The sequence below is a fragment of the Nilaparvata lugens genome, chromosome 11 (genome assembly GCF_014356525.2).
Source record: "Nilaparvata lugens isolate BPH chromosome 11, ASM1435652v1, whole genome shotgun sequence".
Classification (NCBI taxonomy): Eukaryota; Metazoa; Arthropoda; class Insecta; order Hemiptera; family Delphacidae; genus Nilaparvata; species Nilaparvata lugens.
Genome location: NC_052514.1, coordinates 20,969,547 through 20,992,589, shown reverse-complemented (window position 1 = coordinate 20,992,589; position 23,043 = coordinate 20,969,547). Strand labels below are relative to the sequence as shown.

Genomic DNA, 23,043 nt, shown 5'->3' with positions numbered 1-23,043 from the left:
TATTCAAACAGAAATTACTTTCTTAGTATAATTGACTTTAATGATTATGAATTCATTCAATGAGAGCTTATTTCACTTAATAATAACAACTGGGATCAATGGTAAAAATGTCAAATATGATTGAAATTGAAACAGTAGCGATCATCAACATTATTATCTTCATCTCAACTAAAGTAACCAAATTATAGTAGGATTCACATCATTGTGTCAGTATTGTTTGGATGAGGAGCATTGATGCTATTAATGAGGAATACTGACAGTGAACGAACTGTTATATATTCTCCAATATTTTTATGGAAAGCTAACTTCTATTTGCTTTGATGAAACCATCAATGTTTGGGAATAATTGATTTATGGGAAAAGCGCCTTACTTCTATGGAAGATATTTTCACATTTGGAAAAGCAACAACAGCTATTTGGCCGTTTTAATAAATAGCCCCTTTCTTTCGCCCAATTCAAATTTTGGTCGGATTTCCTCATTCTTTGCAATAAGGTTCCACAACGGACACTACTGAATTTTAAAAAATACCCTCCATATCATACTGAATCATTAAAATTTCATCGAAATTGTTTAAGCAGTTTTCGCGATCTGTCGGATATACAAACAAAATAAGTCTTGATAGAATAGGATCAATTGATCCGCCCGTCATAAAAGTTCGTTTTATGAAAAATAAAAATTATCTATACTCCCAGGAATGTTTTGATAAATGCATTTTAATCAGTTCTTCAACTTGGTGCCAACTTAATAAAGTTATCTCAACTTAGTGCCAACATGACAAAATTATTAATTTAGTTGCCAGTAACAACTGTTTCGAAGAGGTACTCTCTCTAGATTATAGCTCTATAGTAACATATGATATGAACATTCAAATTATAATTAAGAGATTGAGAAAGAAGAATATACATGCTGAAAGACGAACTTCAAACCCTTAAAAACCACCCTTAGAGTTGAAATATCGCCAAAAGATTTCTAGGTGAGCACCTAGGACGTATAAGGAAGCTATATTCCAAGTTTTGTTACAATCCATCCAGTAGTTTTCCAGAAATCGTGATCAGTGAGTGAGTGAGTGATTCAGTGAGTGAGTCAGTGAGATAAGAATTTTATAAGTATAGATCACTCTTTAGACCAACGGATTCAATACGTAAATAATTTACGTACGTAATAAAAAACACTCCAACTCACATTACAAATGAATTAGGTTCACAAATAGACTATATCGTCACAAATTATTCTACAACTAAAAAGAAGAATATTGATTATTGACGACCTGTTTTTGCCAATTGTGATTATTTAAAAACATGTTTAAACATTTATAAGGAAGGATTTGAAACAAGTAATCACTAATGCATTCTAGCAATCACTTGCAACATCTCGACTTACTACTTGAATAATAAAACTAATTGAGCTGGCATAGAGAAATCATTATTTTCATCACTACATTAAAAACTTATAAAAAAGGGGGCGATACACCAGTTCCCAAACGGGAACAACTTATTGTTGTTGCGCATCATTTTTTGTTGGTAGAGCAAGCAGTTGATGCTGTTATTATTATCATCTAGATGAATATCTTGGAATAAGGGGAAAAAAGCATTTCTATTTCGAGTAAAATAATTATTTTATTCATAATAAAGAATAAATAAATAAATATATATGCTTTTTTCATATTTTTGTTTTATAAAATTAGTTACGCTGCATCAATATTAATATAAAATCTATTAATTCAGGTTATGGAAATTTTATCTAGATTTGAGATATTTTATTTGAAATATTAAAAAACTGTTCCCAATAATTTTACTAAAACTTTTATTAGAATAATGTATTTGGTCGAAATGGCAACTTTGTAATTATCATTTATCATTTTTATAATAAAAGATATATGACGGTTTGAAGACGAAACATAATTATTTTTTTAATTTTTAAAATCTGAATCAAGCAATATGTAATAATATTAAAATTGGAACGATACCCATACAGTTTATGTCCATTCTATGTTGCCATGATCTGAATGGAAAATCATAGGGATGTCCAGCCACGCGTTAGCTTGGTCTGTCTGTATACTAAGACTGGATAGCGAACTGCATGCTGGAAGAACCGGTCCAGCTGGGTTGAGCGCTCTCCCCACCAGAAGTGGTCAAGAAAGGCACAGCGCTGGAAGGCACCCTTGTTTTTCTATTGCACTATCAAACCCTTCTTGACAAAAATTTGCTTTATAATCTGAATAATCTTACTTATTGATAAAAAGGAAACTTTAGACACACAAAGCATGTGACATTGGATGCTTCGTTATTTCCTGGAACTGTTTTATAGATAGAAAGAATTTATTTGATAGAAGGAAAGAATTGGATATCAACGGTAACGGAAGTAACTTTCTAATTTGAGAATTTCCAATTGAAATACGATAAGGCTGCATTGACAAGTGAATTTTGGAAATACCCAAAATAAAGTATGTGCAGAATACACTCTGTGTAGAAAAAAAATTATTATTAGGAAGCAGTTTAGAGGATTGGGAAATTACTTAACTTGTGTCACTATATAACTTGTGTCAGGAAATTAATATTTGTAGTTTGGCTCATTACGATTGGAGTACCCAATGTTTTCAAAATACATATCAAAATATTGTTATATAAGAACCAATTAAATGCTATAGAAGTTGATGTTGCTTTCCATGACGAATCACTTTGTTATAGTTCAGACACAGTGTTACTTGTAATGAGTAACAAGTAACACAGTGTCTGAACTATAACAAAGTGCTATAGAAGTGTTACAGATGTCTGCGGTATCCTATATATTAAGTATAAAACAATTTTTTTCCAGTAGTTAATGAAACTCAATACAATTAGACTGAATATAAGCTATAAATACAAAGTTCAAGGCAGTTAATCTATATGTGCAGCAATTTTATAAATGTATTCCTATATAATCTGGAAAATAAAATCAGTAATTAAACAATCTATGACTGGATAACAGACAACTATTTCTTCTCAATCTTGGAAATAATTATCACTTCCTTTATTAAATTCATTAGTTTAATTGAACGCAGAACATGAAATAACCATAATGTAAGGTGCTCGACTTATGGAGCATTAATGAAATATGTTCATTGACAAAAAAAACTCTTTACAAAATGGTCCGCTCTTGTAAACAATATTATATCAATCTTGTAAACAAATTACTAGTAGTTCTGTGAACTACTTAATGAACTACATAATGAACTACTCTCAATCTCATTTACAGAATATACTCGATGTAGAAAAAAAATAAAAGTAGCATAATAAGATTGAACAGTGATGATTATAATATGAAACGTAGTAATATGAAATTAAAAGTAAGAATAATGCTACTTCAATCCACATAAAGGAATATTAAATATATTTGTCTTACTGATAAAATGGAAAATATCACTTCCTTTATTGAATTCATTTGTTTAATTGAACGCAGAACATGAAACAACCATCATGTAAGGTGCTCGACTTATGGAGCATTAATGAAATATATTCATTGACAAAAAAAACTCTTTACAAAATGGTCCGTTCTTGTAAACAATATCATATCAATATCTTGTAAACAAAATACTAGTAGTTCTGTGAACAGTAGACCTCACGCAGTTTTCTCATCCACAAGTATCTGATGTCACCTGTTCTAGTTGATTCAGTTGAATCACAATTCACAGTTGAATCATAATTTACTCTCAAAAACTGTTATTTGTTTTCTCCATGACCAAAAACTCACTTATTATGTTGTCAGACACGGCCAGACATTTGTGTAATGCTATGAATAATGAATAATCCACTTGTCAGCTGATTGATTATGAATAATTCTATAGTCTGATTGATCCTATCTTCAAAGTAGATAATAGTGATACCAGAGTATGGAGGAATTCCTTTTCTTATCATATTATCCTTGAAATGCAAAATTTCAAAAAACCTTGTGTATAAATCTACGCGCAGTTGAAAAAGGAATATTCCTGCCAAATCTCATCGAATTCTATCAACGCGTTTGGCCGTAATCGCGTTACATACAGACAGACAAAAGCAAATCGAGTTGAAACATAGACCTCACTACGTTCGGTCAATCATAATATTCATTCCGAAAAATCCGGTTATTAGATGAGTATTACATAAACTGAAAGTTTATGTTTATAGAGGAGTGCTAGAATAAATTGATTATGGGATACATTTTATTGAATACTATTGAGATTGTATTCCGTCTGACATTCGGCAGAAAGTTTGCGTATTTCACTTATTCCGGTCAGATACCTGAGTGAATAATTCCAGGTAGTAATAAATATACCTTTTTCTGACCCTCTTGTGAAAGTTGTGTCACTGTGTGCCTCAATCTGGTGATGAGAAGGATGTTGACGATGAAGGTGATAACGATAATGATGGTGATTAATAAACTGTTATAGAATTTTGTTTCAGAATCACAGAATATACAAGGGTAGTCAGACTACATAATGGATATAACAGAAGGGAATTCCTCACGGTATTCATATTCTCATCCTCCAGCATGCGAAAAAATTATGATAATTCTTTCATGGGTCACAAAATGTTGGCTCCATTGCTCTTCCTGTCTCTGACTGTGTTCGTGTTATATTCCCATGTAGGTCATCCCTCTAGCTGGTCCGAAATACAAGCTTTGAGCCAAAAACGCTAAATAATGTATCAGAAAACAGGGTTAGACTGACAGCAAGATTCAAACTGATTTAATAAACAGTTTACAGTGACTTCTGCCATGAGAATTAAACTAGCTGAACTGAACACTGTTTTCTGATTTAAACTAATTCATCCAAATCTTAGAAGTCTGTGTAAATGAGCTCTCAACTCTTTATTAGGTAGATATTATATTCGGTAAGATGTTGTTTTTAGACGTTGGTGAGATAAAGTATAGGTGGCTGTGTATCATTAGGTGTTAATAGGTGAATTGGAATTTCATTGTAGTCTCTAAAGCAAAACTTGTTCGAATTGATACAAATTCACTAAAATCAATAGCTTTGCTATTCAACGGGCATTTGCACAGCTCGTCAATTGAATCAAGGTTTCAGTTTAATTTATCAAATGTGAGACATTTTCAATATTAGAGAGATCACGGAAACTGAAAACCCTATTCAAATGTTACTAACATATAAGCCTTGAGTCTCAAGTTGCCTTTTAGTCACAACAATAGAATATAGTATGATTCTAAATACTTAGTCACAATACATTTCAGAAAACATTATAAAGATAGGAATCCGAGTAGCAGTTTGCTTCCTCTTAGTGTGTATTCTAGTAACGTTCATGGATACTGCGTGTATATATAAATATATATAGCTTCAATTTTCTTTACAAATAAATTTAATTCGTTAAATCACCACATTTTCTGAAGTTATAACATAGCCCGGATTCTAATATTCTTTGGGGAGTGTGTTATCAGGTAACCAAGCTTTGTGATGGTATCTTTCATCCAAGAACAAATTGTAACTCCAGATTCATAAACCATGTTCAGAGCTTTATTCCACGCAAATAACAATAAAACAGCACATTATACAGCACAGGTTTTAGATGGCTATCAAGGAGTATTTATGACGTTGCAAGATTGTGGAGCTATACTTACTTTCCCCCTTATTAAACTCTGAATTAAATTTATAGCTTCAATGACTCCCTTGACTTGGTGACTAGGTTTTTTTATGCATATGTTCTGGAGAATTCTTTTGTAAAGGTGTAGTGAGTAGAACACATATTAAGGTGCGTACAGACTTTCGCTCTGCTCCGCAATCGAACGTCACTCGAGCAGATCGATTGATGATCGACCGGGGAGCAAGAGTGGAACGCGAGAAGAGCTAACATCTCCCGTAACGTTCATGGTCGGAGCGATCGCGAAGCGTGCGTGGAGCGAGTGCGGAGCGTGTTGGAGGCGCGTATATCTGTACGCACCTTAATATTACGAATTTGGAAATTTAAAAAACATAATTTTTAATTAATGATATTCCACTTTTGGAAACCTCTGGCATTCTTCTACAATGTGATTTATCTCTGAACTAGCCTTACTCAATTTTTGCATTTTAATCAACAAAAATGTGCAAATTAGCGAAAACATGCATAATTGAATTTTCCATGTAACTTATCTCATGATAACTTCGATTCTATAACTTCTTCCCATTCAATTTCTAGTCAGTTATCCATTTCTTGTTTTCTTTTGAAGCCTATTTGCTTGATTGAATTTCGAAATATCTATTTCGTTCGTATTTTTGAACATGAGGAAATCAAAAATTGTAATTTCAGTTCAAATAATCATTCTAAATCCTAATACAGAAAGATTTACAATTCATCTACTGAATACTACACATTCATCTACTAAACTCTACGTCCTTCATCAGGAGGAATCGTGAAAGCGAGGTCTTCATACTAAAAATATCATAAAGCTTCAATGTTATATCAATTCTTTTACCGTAGGTACTTAAATAGCCAAATCTGAAGATTCGTAAAGAAAAATGATTCTATCAGAATTGAATTTCTCTGAATCCTCCAATTTCTATCGAGACGTTTCAACAAACGATAAGGTTCTTTAATCTGAACCATTTATCTTCACTAAAAAATTGAATGTGATTAGCACATTCGCTTGAGCGAGCGTCTGCAGCTTAGCAGACCTAATTTAAACTCATAAGAGAATTCTCCCTCGAATTGGATGATCACCACTCAGCTCTCAACTCACAATCCAAACTCCACATCCTGCATCAGGAGAAATCGTGGAAACCAGGTCTTCATTCTGAAAAAAAATATAAAGATCCACCGGAAAGTTATTGCAATTCCCCAATGAACGAGTTCCCTCGCTTAGGTGTTGTTTGGGAGTGCTTAGCAAAATTGCCGAATAACTAAAACATTAGAATGAGAAGGTTTTTTATTAGTTTCGTTTGCTGTTCGAGGGAGCAGCAATTTTGCAGCGTTGGCCAATGGGTTACAGGTGTTCTGGTTTTTCTGTTGTGTTTGGAATGATGCTGCGTTTTCTTTTTACGTGAATGCTTTCATAATCACATTCATTGGATTGAATTTCATCAAAATTCCAACTTCAGCACAAGGGCTACCTTATTATTTTATCTACGAATGATATCACATCAGTGTCATATGTATCGTAAATGAATAAAATAAATAAAATCACAGCAACATTTTCAGTCACTTCAGTAACAAATTTTAGCTTATTAGCTTCTTTCATCCCAGCAAACCACTATGTACATAGAGAGATGGAATAAAATAATTGCACTTAAGAAAGTTCAAGTTGAACCTAGGAAAGGTAATTAGTGTTAACAAATAAAATGGAATTGATTCCGAAATTGTTTCGAAATACTTGCTTCATTATCTCAAGCCCCCTGTGGGTTGGGGTAGTTTTGAGTCGAACATCGTACTCAAGAATTTGTTGACCAGAATTCACCCACAGAAACCCTGCTTGTCGTGGGAGGCGACTAAAAGAGACCCCAAGGCAACTCCAGAAGTTGCCTTGCCTTCAAACCCACGGGATCTGCCCATTTCATTTCATTTCATTGCATTTCATTTATTCAACTCAAAACAAAACAGATACAAAAATAATCATATACAATTTGTGATATATTATCCCTCTAGCTACAAGCTATTTGAGGGATTAAAAAAATTAAATTTAATCAATAAATATCAACAGTTCTTATTGATTTCTTATTATTATTATTTTTCCACAATAGAGTCCAAGTAGAATGTTCAGTCAACTTGATTCTTCTTCATTCTGCCCATCAAGGCAGTTTCGGAGAGGCAAAAATAAAAACCCAAAGAGATCAGAGATGGGTGAAACTCCAGGCACAAATGTAGGTCAAGAGGCTGAGTCGAGGGTGACCAGGTGCCCTAGAGGTAATTTGGCGACCCCTCCTTCAGCGGAAGGACCTACAAAAAAGCCAGGAGTGGAACTCACGTAGATCTCGAGTTTGTGGGTGGAGAGGCCAAAACTCAGCACTGCTCAAAGAAGGGCGGTCATTTAGGCAAAATTTCTTGGCAGAGGTTAGGCTGTTGACCCTGCAGAGTTTTGGAGGGGCGAAAAAACCCCAAGAGACCAGAGATGGGTGATACTCCAGACAAAAATGTGGGTCAAGAGGCTGAGTCGAGGGTGGCCGGGCGCCAGGAGCCCTAGAAGCAGTTTGGCGTTGCCTCTCTCAGCGGAAGGACCTACAAAAAGGCCAGGAGTTGAACTCACGTAGGTCACGAGGACTAATCAGTCTGAAGAGAGTGCCAAGCATATCACACTGGATTGCGACAAGCAACCAGGTGATGAATGGGATGTTAGTGAAGGGAAAAACTCCTGGTTCTTGTAAAGAACACAGGTACAGTATATAACAGGTTATAACAAACATACTACTTGGGAACACAATAAGCTTCGGTTGACGTGTGGGGTTCTTTGAACCTTTGGATCCTTGAATCCGTACCTTCAAAAACAATAAACAATAATTATCTCAATGGTCCAATAAAAATTAATCTATTTTTCAAACAGATAGTAATTGAAAGGTTTACTTTTGAGTAGCTGGTATTAGAAAATATTAATTTAATAATTCAAATCACCAACAAAGAATTTTTGCTCACATTCCGAGACTATGATAATTATTTAAAGTGCAAGTAATTATTATTCCCTGGTTCACTCCAACGGAGCATAAGCCGGAAAGTTATTCGAAGATATGGTACAATTAAATAAATTTTGTATTGATTCATGATAAATCTGTATATCTGAAGTTTAAGCTTTGGAAAAAATATATACGGATACTTATGCTATTCTACTAATATCTATACTTTATAGCTTAGGATTGGGTATACTCGTACTCTCACGTTTCAAGCTTGAAAACTTGAAATTTTGTAACGCAGTCCATTATCATTCAGATTCACTTTGAGTTCTTTCTTTCATTTCCAATCACTGTCATTCAGTTTATAACCTAATTTATTAGTGAATTTCAACTGATCATATATGGAAATTCAACTTAAAGAAGGGGATTGATCTAGTCTTCAATTTATGTTGGACGAATTCCATCATTCCATTAAACCAAATCATGATTTCATCTCATTACCTTGTTTGTAAGACGAATTCTGGTCAATGCGATGAATTCCATAGAGGTTATTATATGTAGAATCATATCAGTACTTTCTATACATTGGATTTTAAAGTCAAATCTTGATATTCTTGAAGCGTCAAATATAATATTCAAACAAACGAGTAGAAACCAATTCGCAAAAACTATTAAAATATATTCATTCACGATTCACATACTATTTACACATAAATTGTGATGTGAAGTTTGGTTTGTTACCACCACTCGACTGACAACTGACTCACACTCGAACTTGTCAAATGAGAATCAAATTACATGAAGCCACCATACACGTGTGCGCGGGATTTAGCCGGCAGCGTGGTCGTATTCCAATTAATTGAAAACAACTTGGATTCCAAATTGCTGTGCAGAACTATTTCCTGGAAACACAGCTGGATTAGAAGTGCCAGGTTAATTGATAGTTGTTTTTGTTTATCCACTGCATTCGGAAATCGGGTCGTGAGAGTGATTGTCAGGAGCACGAGTCTAGTTCTAATTCAAGCCCCGGTGAGAGGCATGCTTTTTGTGTGCTTGCAATTGCAATCCGCAATCTTCAGATCTCACATTTGTACCAGTTCTTATGATGCATTTGTCTCAAAATGAGGGTGAGTTTCAATAAGTAAAGTTGCTACGAGAGAAAATATTTAAATGATTGTCAGATTCAAATATGTTCAAATTGTGGAGACTCATTACACAAAACATCGAATAACACCATTCCAATAAAGCTACACAAGATTGTGTAGACGTTAATTTCTACCTCAGAAGATAAAAATGTCACTGATAAAGAAGGATATATAGGCCTACTTCATAGTGATACAAGATAAATAGTTTTAATAGTATGCAATAAATAGTTTTAATAGTAGAAGTCTGTTCAAGTATCAGTTTATAAAGTTTAAGTATAGTTTTAATAGTAGAAGTTTACAATGATCGTAGCCTTGACAAAGTCAAAAGATTCTAAATATTCTTGTAGGAGCTTTCATTGGAATAGTGGGAAAAATAAATGTCATGGTTTAGTCGAAAATAATATTATTAAGGTCGGAGTCACACTATCAAAGGTTCTAAAAAGAAGAAGATGGAACCCATGTAACGCAGTCACCAAAATTTCCTTGAAATTTATTGTTGAATACAGAGAAGATAGCATAATAAGACATTCCTTGGTATAGGGCGTTTTTTATGTGTAATTGGGTTTATGTTCCAAATTACTCTGTTCAAGCCTACAGTCCACATGGTTATTTTTTGTAAAGCTATATTATGTACAGTATAGTCTTTCATACTGTTCCGTTCATACACTCTCACCGTCTCACCCGGCCAATACAGTAATACTGTCGACTGCAAGAACAGTCGACAGTAATCAACAATAATCGGCTTATTGTCTCATACTATCTTTTCTCTATCTCTATATATGAAAATGAATGTATGAATGTTTTTACTTTCCTTGCCCTACTACCATAGGTAAGGAAAGTATTGCTTTCCAAAAAAAATTAAGGTACCCCAATTTCAAGTTTTCTATACGTTTCAAGGTCCCCTGAGTCCAAAAACATGATTTTTGGGTATTGGTCTGGTGTGTGTGTATGTGTGTATGTGTGTGTGTGTGTGTGTATGTATGTCTGTGAACACGATAACTCCATTCCTAATTAACCGATCGACTTGAAATTTTAAACTTAAGGTCCCTATACCATGAGGACCCGACAATAAGAAATTCAATAAAATTCAATTCAAGATGGCGGAAAAAATGGCGGATAATTACTAAAAAACCATGTTTTTCACGTTTTTCTCGAAAATGGCTCTAACGATTTTCTTCAAATTTATATCATGGATAGCTATTCATAAGCCCTATCAACTAGCATAAGTCTCATTTCTGGGAAAATTTCAGGAGCTCCGTAATATTCTTGAGAAAAATGGCGGAAAATGACTAAAAAACCATGTTTTTCACGGTTTTCTCGAAAACGGCTCCAACGATTTTCTTCAAATTTATACCATGGATAGCTACTTTTAAGCCCTATCAACTGGCATAAGTTTCATTTCTGGGAAAATTTCAGGAGCTCCGTAATATTCTTGAGAAAAATGGCGGATAATGACTAAAAATCCATGTTTTTCACCGTTTTCTCGAAAACTGCTCTAACGATTTACTTCAAATTCATACCATGGATAGATATCCATAAGAACTATCAACTGGCATGAGTCTCATTTCTGGGAAAATTCCATGAGCTCCGTAATATTCTTGAGAAAAATGGCGGATAATGACCAAAAACCAGGTTTTTCACGGTTTTCTCGAAAACGGCTCTAAAGATTTTCTTCAAATTCAAGCCTAATTGAAGATTTGAAGATTTTCTTCAAATTCATAAGTCCTATCAAATGACATGAGTTTTTTCCTTGGAAAATTGCAGGAGCTCCGTAATATTCTTGAGAAAAATGGCGGATAATTACTAAAAAACCATGTTTTTCACGATTTTTTCAAAATAACTTGACCGATTTTTTTCAAATTCATACTCTGTATAGTTATTTATCAGCTCTATTAACTGGCATGAGTCTCCTTTCTGGGAAACTAATGGGGGGTCCACCCCATCCTTGAGAAATGGACTTTGAAACCTCCTTCTCGTGCATGAGGTAGGTAGGTAGAGCAGTTCATAAAAAGAACACATAGTCGAGATATTTCATCTGTAGAACAGCTGTTTTGACGACTTTAAAAAAATGACGACTAAAAAAATCATTGAATTTCACAATTTACACAAAGGAAAAAGTACTCTGAAAACAATTATATATACACATATACAAAAGTCTGATCGTAGTTTCGAATATGAGCAAGGAAAGTTGTGTGAGTGTACCACACCAGATTTTTTTGTTTGTTTGTTCCCTATAGACTTGAAAACTACTTGACAGAATGGCATGATACTTTGGGAATATGTTGTGTGAATATTGGATATGGTTTCTGATCAGAAATTTTAATAGGGGGGCTAATAATAATTATTTATTAATCTATTATACAAACCTATGATTTCAAATTTTTCGGCCGAGCGACTACCGAAGAACGGAAAGATGATCATGATTCAAGATCATATTGTGATAATATAATTTAGCATCTGAAGTTACCAGCTGTAATAAACACGTCACCCTATGATAAATTGTGTTCTGGCCCCTGTTTCATAAAAAAATAGAAGTCCTGTAATACAGGAACAGCTGATTTTAACGGCTATATTGAGCATGTAATTGGAATGGTGATTCTCCTGTATTACTTGACTTATAACTTTTATGAAACAGGGCCTTGGTATTAAAACCGTAGTTTGGAGTTGAAGTGTAGTTGATTGGTACCAGCTATAGATAATGGTTCCTTAGAAGACCTATACAAATAATTACCACTCCCCTATCATTGAGAAACTGGAAAATGTTGGAAAAAATTATTCATCTCATGAAAGAGAGTTGTTCATATTGCATTCATTAATATTACTGAAGAATGACAGAATAATTTACTTTTTTCAATTTAGCTTAGCTTATATTCATCCTGAAAATGGAAGATGGAAAGAATATGAAATTCTGTGTAATTCATCGCACATCGCATATTTCCTGCACCATCTATTGACAATCAACAAATATGAAAACATTCATCTTTGAAACACTGATTTAACCTATCTATTTTTTTTAATTCAACACTTTACTGATAGATATTACTACCAATTGAAAGAATATGTTTTCGGAATAATATATGCTGCATGACTAAGCACATAGGAAGTCCGTATTGAGATGTAAATTAAAATATTGATTGTCAGATAAATTTCAAGATTCACCAAATTAAGTCAAGTGTGACATGAGATACATTGACTTTTTGCCGGTACGAAGTTCGCCGGGTAAGCTAGAGTTACTCTAAAGTACTCAAAATAATTATTCTTATTTTTGCATATGTGAAAAATTTAATCAATTATCTTGAAGATTTTGATTGATGAAGATATTGTTAGTAATCAAGATTGTTCTTTCAAATGATGTCTGCAAAGTGATAAACGATTTTCTCGTAGTTTATTTATTGGAAGATATTGTTTAGTTATCAAATTTTTTTGTGAAAAAATAGAATATTATTGTCGTTTAACATTACAGTAGTTATAGACATTTCTTCATTCATTTATGATCTGTTGTAATAACTAATAAATCACAAAATTCGGGATAAACCAACAGACTTTCGTCTGTCCACAGCTGTTCCCATCCCTAATTTAAAATTATAAGAGCAGAATAGAGGCTATTCGTTCATAATCCAATTCACCCACAGTTTCTAGTCCAAAATATAAATACTTTTCGTTTGGATTCTATTGGTGGGGAGTCTCACCAACAAATAATTATTATATATTGAAATTTTGAATTTTGGGAACGTCACATACAACACCAGGAACTATAGTTGCAGTCTAGTTCTGGCAAGAGTTTACCAGGTTTCTTGATTAATTGATAGGTACTATCAACTGATCGAAAATTGTGTGTGTTTTGCAGATGAGTTTTGCGAAGAGTTTCCGCACAACCTGATCCCGACCCCGGGCTACTGGATCGAGTGCTCGCGCCAGAAGATCGCCTCGGACACCATCTGGGATGAGTCAGAGTCGGAGAGAGATGATGATGGTGGCGGCGGTGGGAGGGGGGAAGGTGACGACGATGGTGAGAGCAGGACACGTGACCCCCTCCTCGAGGATGCCGAGGATGAAGAGGAGGAGGAGGAAGAACCCAGGTCAGAAATATGTACTGTAATAATTACTAAATGCTTATAGAATAGTATATGTGGACACATACATATACAGATATCGAGATTTTTGTATCTAGAGACCAAAATGTAACTTTTCTACACCATTTTATTCTTTATCAAGAGTAAGACAGTTTTTTTTATTGAAATAGAAATTTCTATCAAAATCTCATACATTACAAAATGCATATAACATTATTCCTGGGTCTATTGAGTATAGTATTCTTATAAGTCCACAAATGGTTCAAAATTCATCTTGTTTTGTCCTTTTTGTTTTCATTCTATTTTGTTGACATATTCTCTCTTATAAATGATTATGTGAAATAATAAATCGATTTCTCACTAGGGCTTCTCTTAAGCAGTTGTCATCCGAGCAAAGCCATGGGTGATATCATACATCAGGGAGAAAAATTACTAAATCATTGATGAAATGAGAGGTTTTATGGTACAGTAGTTGAGATGGAGTTGTTGATCATAATATCAAGCTATTTATAATGTTTGCTAAAATAGCAATATCAGGCTATTTCAGTATATTATGGAAAAACAACTAAAGGCAAGTCTGCAATTGGTTTTAGCTTATCTAAATATATAAAAAGCTGATTTGCATTGTATTATCAGAGACGAATCATGTAATGGTATAGCCATCGTACACATCTATTCTATATTTGGACCTTCGATTTTCTGCCATCCTTATGAATTCTACCAGATTGAACTTGACAAACATAATCTGTTTGATCTAATAGAATTTATAAGGACGAAAATATCAATGTTTGTAACTGGCTTAACGGTATCGTTTTTCTATAATATTAAATTCATCTAATCTAATATCAATGCTTGACAACTACCAAATTTACAGAATGATATTACTAATTACGGTATCACTGTTTTATTAAACGAAGAACTTCACTTTCACGTCCAGTATCTCTCTAATCAATGATTGACGACACTATAGTTTTTTAATTGGGACATTGGCATGTTTTTATGAGAGTCTATTCCTTCTAACTCTCTGAGAGTACTTCCGAAATTTATTGGACTTGAAAAATAATACTCATATTAATTAATTGGAATGTTCGGCTCGTGTAAATGATCAGACAAATTCAAAAATAGGTCTCAATACTAGAGATCTGTAACACTGGAAGAAATTGTTTTCAACTTGATGTTCAAATGGTAGATAGTGTTCCAACTACTTTTTCTATCTTCTCTGACTTGAATGCGGTTCAATGATCTCAATCTGAAGAAATTTGTTTTTTCATGTCGACTACTCTCGTCGGAATGCTTCCCATGATTTGGTTATCAGCAGATTACAAAGTTGTTCTCCATCAGGTGATTAAGTGGTGCATCTGCTTTCCAGGAAAAAGACGGTGATTGAAGAGCAGTGGGAGAAAAATCAGGGCTTCGAGCTGACATCGGTCGAGCAGGAGACGTACGAAAAGTACTTTTATGGCACAGAGCACTGGAACTACTTCACCAATGACGAGGATCTGGGTCCGGTCATTCTCAGCATCAAACAAGAAATACTCAACGGCAGGGACCAATTCAGGTGAGTGCAATTTTCCCCCAACACAATTCACTAACTCTCGAGCATTTTTGCTGCTTCCAGATTAGAGTCGGATGATTGCTTTTTACGAGAATTAGGTACTCGAAAAACGACGGCAGTGAAGTTATAACAATATGCAGCAGCACAAATCGACGATCGAAAGATCTTTCCGAGGAGAAGTTGTGGAACTGGTATTTTCTTGGAGAACTTCTAAATTTTGCCGTATTTTTCGAGTTTCACAGTGGAATAATTCAGGTTTTTAAGAGTGATTTCTGTATTGACAAATACTGATTTACAATATAAGTAACATATTATGAAATTAAATTTCCATTGAATCAAATTTCACAACTGAACTTACATTGAATAAATCAGAGGTAGAATCTGGATTTAATACAGGATTCAGCTCTTCCAAAAAATCTCCAGATTTGAAAACCTGAGATTAGACGTCATAATAAATAACAAGATAATACTCCAAACTGAATAAAGTTCCAATTCAATATTCTTTTACTAAGTTATTCTTTTACATAGTTTTGTTGAACGTCGTCTTCAATATTGGAACTTCATACACCGACGACAAAGGACAACGAGGTTGAGAAATACGCTTGAATATACCGTCAAATTATCAATTGGAATGAACATTAGGACAGTTTATTATAGAATATTATCATATAAAAACGTTTTGATCCAGAAGTCTACTCTTATTTATCTGGAAATTGAAAATCGAAGTATTCTTTTTTAAAACGTTCATAAAGATATGGGGTTCTGGTGGGTAATTCAAGAAATATTTTGAATAGAATAAAAGTGATAATGTACGTTATCGATCATTACCTGATAGTACTAGTTCAAAACTGTTCAATAATAATATTTTATCCATTGTCCACCATTTTTTGGCATAAGCCAATCCAACTACAGTAGTTGAATCCCCTTCCCAACTTGTCCAATGTTATAATGATCAAAGAATAGAGAGAGAGTATTTACTGATGTTCTATTTTGTTTCTCTCCGATAACACAATATAGCATCGTCAAAGAAAATCAAAGTGTTTATTTATTATATATTCTATTTCAAATAGATAGCCGTGGCATATATGACGATTTTCAGAAATTTAATAGTTGGCTATTTTTTACACATGTCAAATGCATTACAAAGCTGGATTCCAGAAGTACAAAGATGCCTTTGATGTTGGCTTTGTGACAATATTCTCCTGGGACATGCAGCAACAATGTTGATCCACTTTGGAAACGACTTGCTCATATTCAACCGTTTGGTTGAGCAGATTCAGCTTTTTTGGAAAGTTTCTCACAGCAAATAAAATGTCAGGAGCAATATTATACAAGCGCGAACGATTTATACAGAAAAAGAACACAATAATTTCCGCTGTACGTTGACAGCACACATCACGAAATATCAACTTCTCAAACTTGATGATTTCCACTGGATTAAAATGGAAAGAAACCATCAAAATTGGAAACATTTTATCCAATTGGTATGGGAGGTTCAATTGTAAGCAAGTGGCTGCATCCCAAAAAAAGATCAGAAATGTTCAAAATGAATAAGAATGACCAAGTGCCCAATTGACAACTTGATAGAAAGACTATCATGAATGTGAGCAAAAGGCTACTGATCAAAAGGCTATGATCAGTTGATCAGTGAAAACAACCTGATTTATTAGTACACTTTCAAATATCGAGCAGCAGAATATGATGCAATGTTGATGAGGACACGCCCACAGTATTCCAAATATGGTCATGAGAACCAATTAACGACAACAGTTGAATAAATCCTCAGTAACTAACACAAACAAAAATAGGAAACATGAGTAGCCTAAGTATGGAAGAATATACACTTCCAAACTGCATAAACTAGGCAGAAAATTAGTCATAAAAAGAGAAAATTCCTCAAGACCGTATTTGGAATAATGTAGACTTGTCTTGGCTCGGTGAATGACAGAGCTCATCCTGGATTGGTCAACAACTAATGGCCAATCGTAGTGCCTAATCCACACTGTAGATTCTGCTGCTTGATGTTCAAGCTTTCATTCTACCATAGATTGATCATGGTGTAACAACCGGAATAAATATCTTAAATTGTTTATAAATAATTAAATTTGGCAATATCTACCACAACAGCACAGAAAGTAACGACACTATAGTCATTCTTGAGTTCATATTGAAAAAGTTAGGCTTTCATGAACCCAAAATTATTATGAAAATATTGTTTGAACTACAGGCCTGCACGTAGTACACTTTTTTACAACTGGTAAGCATGACATTTTTTTTTTTAGCTTGTAATGTTATTGTGTATAGTGTAATATCTTAGTATTTTTATAATGTTAAACTGATACTGAAGTTCTCTTTCCTTTTTTTCTTGTCTTTCTAGTTTTTTTCACTCTTTCTTGATTTGTTTTATTAACTGTAACACTTCTTTTTTATTTTAAGTAGTTTTTTTTCTACCCAAACAGGTTTTTTAATTTCAATAAATTGTTTTTTTGTAATGTTCTTCAGGGTATGATTGTAATTTTTTAAGTTATATGGTTATTATTTCAGTAACTATGGTAATTTCATGCTCTGTATATATTGTTTAAATGGAGAATAAATTGAATTGAAATTATTTATTACTCTTCACCCCTGTACTGAGTACATTCAACCGCAAAAATTATGTGAAACTCTCAAAATCTTCGTTACAATTCTCAAGACAATTCAAAAGTTGCAGTCTTGCAAACCACAATCCTATTTCGTCTTCCCTATCTTGCCTGGACTGATTCACTGAATGAAACTGAAAAGTTAAGATCAGACAGTGCATTCCGCGGCAACCTTCGGAGTGAATTCTCTTTTTCAAGTATACTCTTCTTTTTCCTAGTGCATTCTTTCTCTTCCTCCCTTCTTCGCATTGCAGCTTCACAAAGCATAAAGTTTAATGAGTGAGACGCGCTATATGGCCTTCCTACGCAAAAGTTCATTCTTTTCTGGGATTAAGCATTTACTGTGAAGTTTTATACTACCGTATGCTTCCTTGTTTTTCTCGTCTGAACTCTCAGCAATGCGTTTGGAGTCAGAGAAAGTTGGACGATTTCCCACGGATCCACGGATTAAAAACCTGGAATCACATTACTGTTGCTACTGCTTTAGCTTTTACATGGGTAACATCTTATTACTGGGGGAGCAAGAGCTTTTTAGAAGTTCTTCAATGAATAATCTTGTTCTAATATCATTTGAAGTTGGAAGCTAGTGTTTTATTTTTTTAATGTGTCTCTAATGAGTTTATAATCCATGTGAATGGAAGTTATAAATACAAAAGCGATTCAACATGAATCAATATTAAACTATATATATATATATAATATATATATATATATATATATATATATATATATATATATATATATATTTATCATATTAGGCAATTTATGAGCTAATATAAGTAACCAAATATTCGAGCTTTATTATGAAGCATTCTGCTATTCGGAATTAGTTGGTATACGGATGAAAATACAATATAATACTATAATAACATATAATACCTGCAGACAGCAGGTGCTCAAAACACTGGTACTAAAAGAGTTGTGAAATGAAAGTGAGATATAGATGAGTTTGGTAAGCTATAACAGAATTCAAGAGTTTAGGAAAGTGAAGAATATGAAACTGATGTAAATGAAACTGAGGATGAAGAACGACGGAATAATTACATAAAATTGAGATATAATAAGTATCAAAATACTATACAGTAGGATGGTGCTCTTAGCACTGATAGGATAGTAAAGGGAAATAGATTAAATAGATCATCAGAAGCTTTGGAAGAATTTTCAAGAGGATAGAAAATTATTGAAAGAATATGATTGTGTTGATAAATGAATGAGTGAATACGAGTATTAATTGGAGCTGTAGAATAATGGGAGTGAATATACAGAGGAATATGTGGGTGACTTAATAATGGATGGAACAGGACATGGATAAATAACTGGAGAGGAGGAAACAAAAGTACATTCGAAGAAGATTGGGTGCAATCCAGAATAGCTAACGTATGGGACGCTCTCTATTATTAATGTGTCTGAGAGGGGTTTCGTGTCAATTTACCTGCTTAGTTCGACATTTGGTGTGTGAACCAGAACCGAGATGCGAAACAAGACAAGCAACATGATTGATTTCGCAGCAAATTCATTTGATTACATGTGTGTAAATTTGATTCTAGACAAATAAGAAGATGTATAATTGGTGGATTAGTGCTGAATTTGAACGAGTTCACATATTGTAACAATCAAACTTTTAATTATTGTAGGTCGACCGAATCAGGCTCAAAAAAAGTATCAGGCTTAGCAATGAAACACATAAAATTTACCTATTTACAAAGTACGTGGTGGGGACACCATTAATTTCACTCAAAAGAAAAAGAAAGGAATACAACTAACAAAGATAGAATACAGTAAAATTTCCTCAAGCAAAGTAGAAGACTCAGCAATTGAATGGATGTTCAACTGATTTTTAAGATGATTTAGCGTCTGCATCAATTCTATGTACTCTAGAAAAACGTTGGACAAAAATGAAGGAAATATCAGAATTTAATTACGAAATGTGCTGAATTACGTCATGAAACTACTCCAATACCGTGAGAATCACAAAGTTAATCCAGCACTCTATGAAAATTATGTAGGAGAAGTTATAATTTTGAAAAAAATCGGCAAAAATATATTATTACTTTTCTCATCTGTTAACAATCCAACACTATCAATATTGACTCTCCAAAATTCCAATATTGATGTTGGAATTAATTATCTCCCAATTTATACATTATGACATAATATTCTCAGAATATTCTATATGTACTTATGTTTACATGCTTTCTGCTGCATGTATGTACTCAAACCAATCAGGGGTTAAATTTCAGGAAAAAATCAGGACGTGAATTTCAATGTACCTAGTTGATTATAATCAAAGAACCCTGTGCTTATGAAGTTTGTAGCTTATTTATAAGTTTGCGATATCCACTTTCACATTCATCAGGTATGACATCTCAACCAAAAGCAACTCACACAAGGAGAATCGACAAAGTTGTACGACCTAATATGGCAAAACGATGAATAATACTGTGTTGTTCCTTTCAAAAAATCAGATTATCTATAGCAAATGTACTACTATTCGAACTCGAAGTAACAAACAAAGTATTATGGCAATATTATTATTATTATTATTATTATTATTATTATTATTATTATTATTATTATTATTATTATTATTATTATTATTATTATTATTATTATCATTAATGAGTTGAGTGCTATAGTCAGTTACTTGAAAATCCCAATGAATTACTCTTGTTCATCTCCTAGGCTACTAGATAAATGAATTAACCGTGAATTTATTTACCTTACTACAGCCAAATCGAATACATCCATTGAGTTGTAAGTTTATCTATTTTTCAATAATTTGATTCTTCCTTCAACATCTTTTCTGTACCATTAAAGTGAAAAACTGCCAACAAGCATTCCTTGAGGTCTCCAAATTGAATAGAGAAATAATAAATTAACTTTATTGTTGATCAAATTGGCTTTCTCCACGCGAGGATTGACTGTCTGTACTTTGTTATTGAAGGGAAGCGAACTATACTATCTTGAAGGTAGAAGAATGAGAATAACATCTCTCCAGAATATGGATTGCGCATTTTCTTCACTGTTTTGTTCCCTCTCTTTCCAGTCCTTTTTTTACTCCTGTTGCTAATGCTTCTCTATTTTCTCTTACTCTCACTTTCTCTTCTCATATAAAATCGGAATCTTTCTCTTATACATCTCCTCTCCTCTTCTTCCCCCTCTTCCTACCCTTCTCCTATGCATCACCTTTTCTTTCTTTCTTACTAATCCTCTACTCATCCCCTTCTCCTCATTCCTCACCTCATTTTTATCCTTCAACATTATGCTTCTTGCACCTCCAGCACCACACCTTTTTCTCCTTCTCCTTCTCCACCTCCTCCTCATTTCTCTCCACTCCATGACATCATCATGCTGCTTAAATGCTCCTTCCCCTGCCTTTCCGTCCACACTGTTCCTCTCTCTCTATCTCCATAATCATCACCTTCGTCATCATCATTAAACTCTTCCTGGTTACTCATTATCCCCCTCCAACTTGATTTAATATAATTCGCAATGACGTCATTAGTCGGTTAGCGAGGCCCTTTGTTGTTAGTGGGCTTCAGATAACAGATGCCAATCTAAACAAAACTCCCACTCTTGTACCTCCATTGAGCCTTGCTTCGCTTACCTGCTACCTACTCTGATGACGCCAATCGACGCTTTTCAATCATCACAAACTGATAATTGCTATGAAATTCAGTTGGTAAATCGAATTGTGATGATAGCTTTCCTTAAACGCTGTATACCACTCTTGTCTATTTGATATTTATAGAGTCAATCTATATAGAGATAATAAATTATCAATTATACCCTCACTCTCTAACAGGTTTCCATGTTTTGTGTTCCTAAAAAACAATTGATAGCTTTATTGTATCCTAATAGAGCAAACCCTAGATTTAATCAAGAGCAAAAAAGAGTTGTTAATTTATTGATTTATTTACTTCCATTCATGTAGCAACATGAATTTACATTGGTTTTTCAGAATACAGTTTTAGAAATTATACTGATGTATAACAAATCTTCACATCTGAATTTTCACAACAGTACACGAAAGAAGAAAATATGTTAATAGGTACTCTCAAAAGAACAATTATTGATAATATCAATGATCCAAAACATTCTAAATCAATATACATTAGACTCTTATTCGGATCCACGTTCCTAGTGGTATAACGATACAACGGTATTATTTATAATTTACCATAAATATAGTAATATTTCATGTTACTTTTGTGCATAAGAAAAAATTAATAATCCTGGAAAGATTAATTTGGTTCGTGGAATGGGAATATAGTGATTATTTAGTAATAGTGATAGTAACATCACTATTATTAGTAATAGTGATTATTTTGGAATGAAAAAGATATTTTGCAGTACAACTCGCGAACTTTCATCAACTATGGGTATGAATAACATGATTTTTGCAGCTGAAGAAGACTTTCAAGAAAAATAATATCTCCAAGCTTGTTTGATTGCATCCCAGTATGATAACAACATCGTTACCATGACTAACAATATTTCAAATTATTGTACATCCGCTAGAGCTGATTGGAGCAAAGGAGAAATTCAAACGCCGGCAGTGAAAAAGCAAAATCAATGCTCTCTTTGAATTTTTTATCATACAAAGCAATCAGTCGGCTCTTGAACGCTGAGCGCCCAACTACAAGGCATTCGAGTGTTTGGACTTTTCACAAAATCCTACAAAATAAATTGGCATAACGAACTATTTATCTTTGATAAATATCGTCAGAGAGATTCGTGCCGCTCACATAACAGATTCGCTTTGGAGGTGAAACGTCGTCCGACGCAAAAAAGTATTCCCAAAGTGAATTCCTCAACGAAAGAATTCGCTCGAGTTTTCCTCTCTCAACTTTTTAATTAAGAGGTTTGCGTGAATTCTTCAAAGATTATTACACAAAGGCATTTAGCTGGTAGAGCTGAGTCCTTTGATATGGGACACCACTGTTTACTATATGCAATGCAATGCAATGGTATGCCTTTTGAATGTGTGCATGTCATGTGAGTTTTTCAATGTGTTTCGAGAATATACATGGGAGAAAAAGATGTGACGAATTCTATTCCAAAGCATACAAACTGATGCTACTG

The 23,043-nt window shown here is 33.7% G+C and overlaps 1 protein-coding gene across 1 annotated transcript in view; it reads left to right on the top strand.

Moving 5' to 3' along the window:
- Nucleotides 1-23,043, top strand: part of LOC111044358 — a 354,176-nt gene that overhangs the window by 223,053 nt on the left and 108,080 nt on the right. The window contains exons 5-6 of the mRNA XM_039437842.1: nucleotides 13,539-13,770; nucleotides 15,134-15,322. Coding sequence (XP_039293776.1) covers nucleotides 13,539-13,770; nucleotides 15,134-15,322 — 421 coding nt within the window. The remainder of the gene's footprint in view (nucleotides 1-13,538; nucleotides 13,771-15,133; nucleotides 15,323-23,043) is intronic.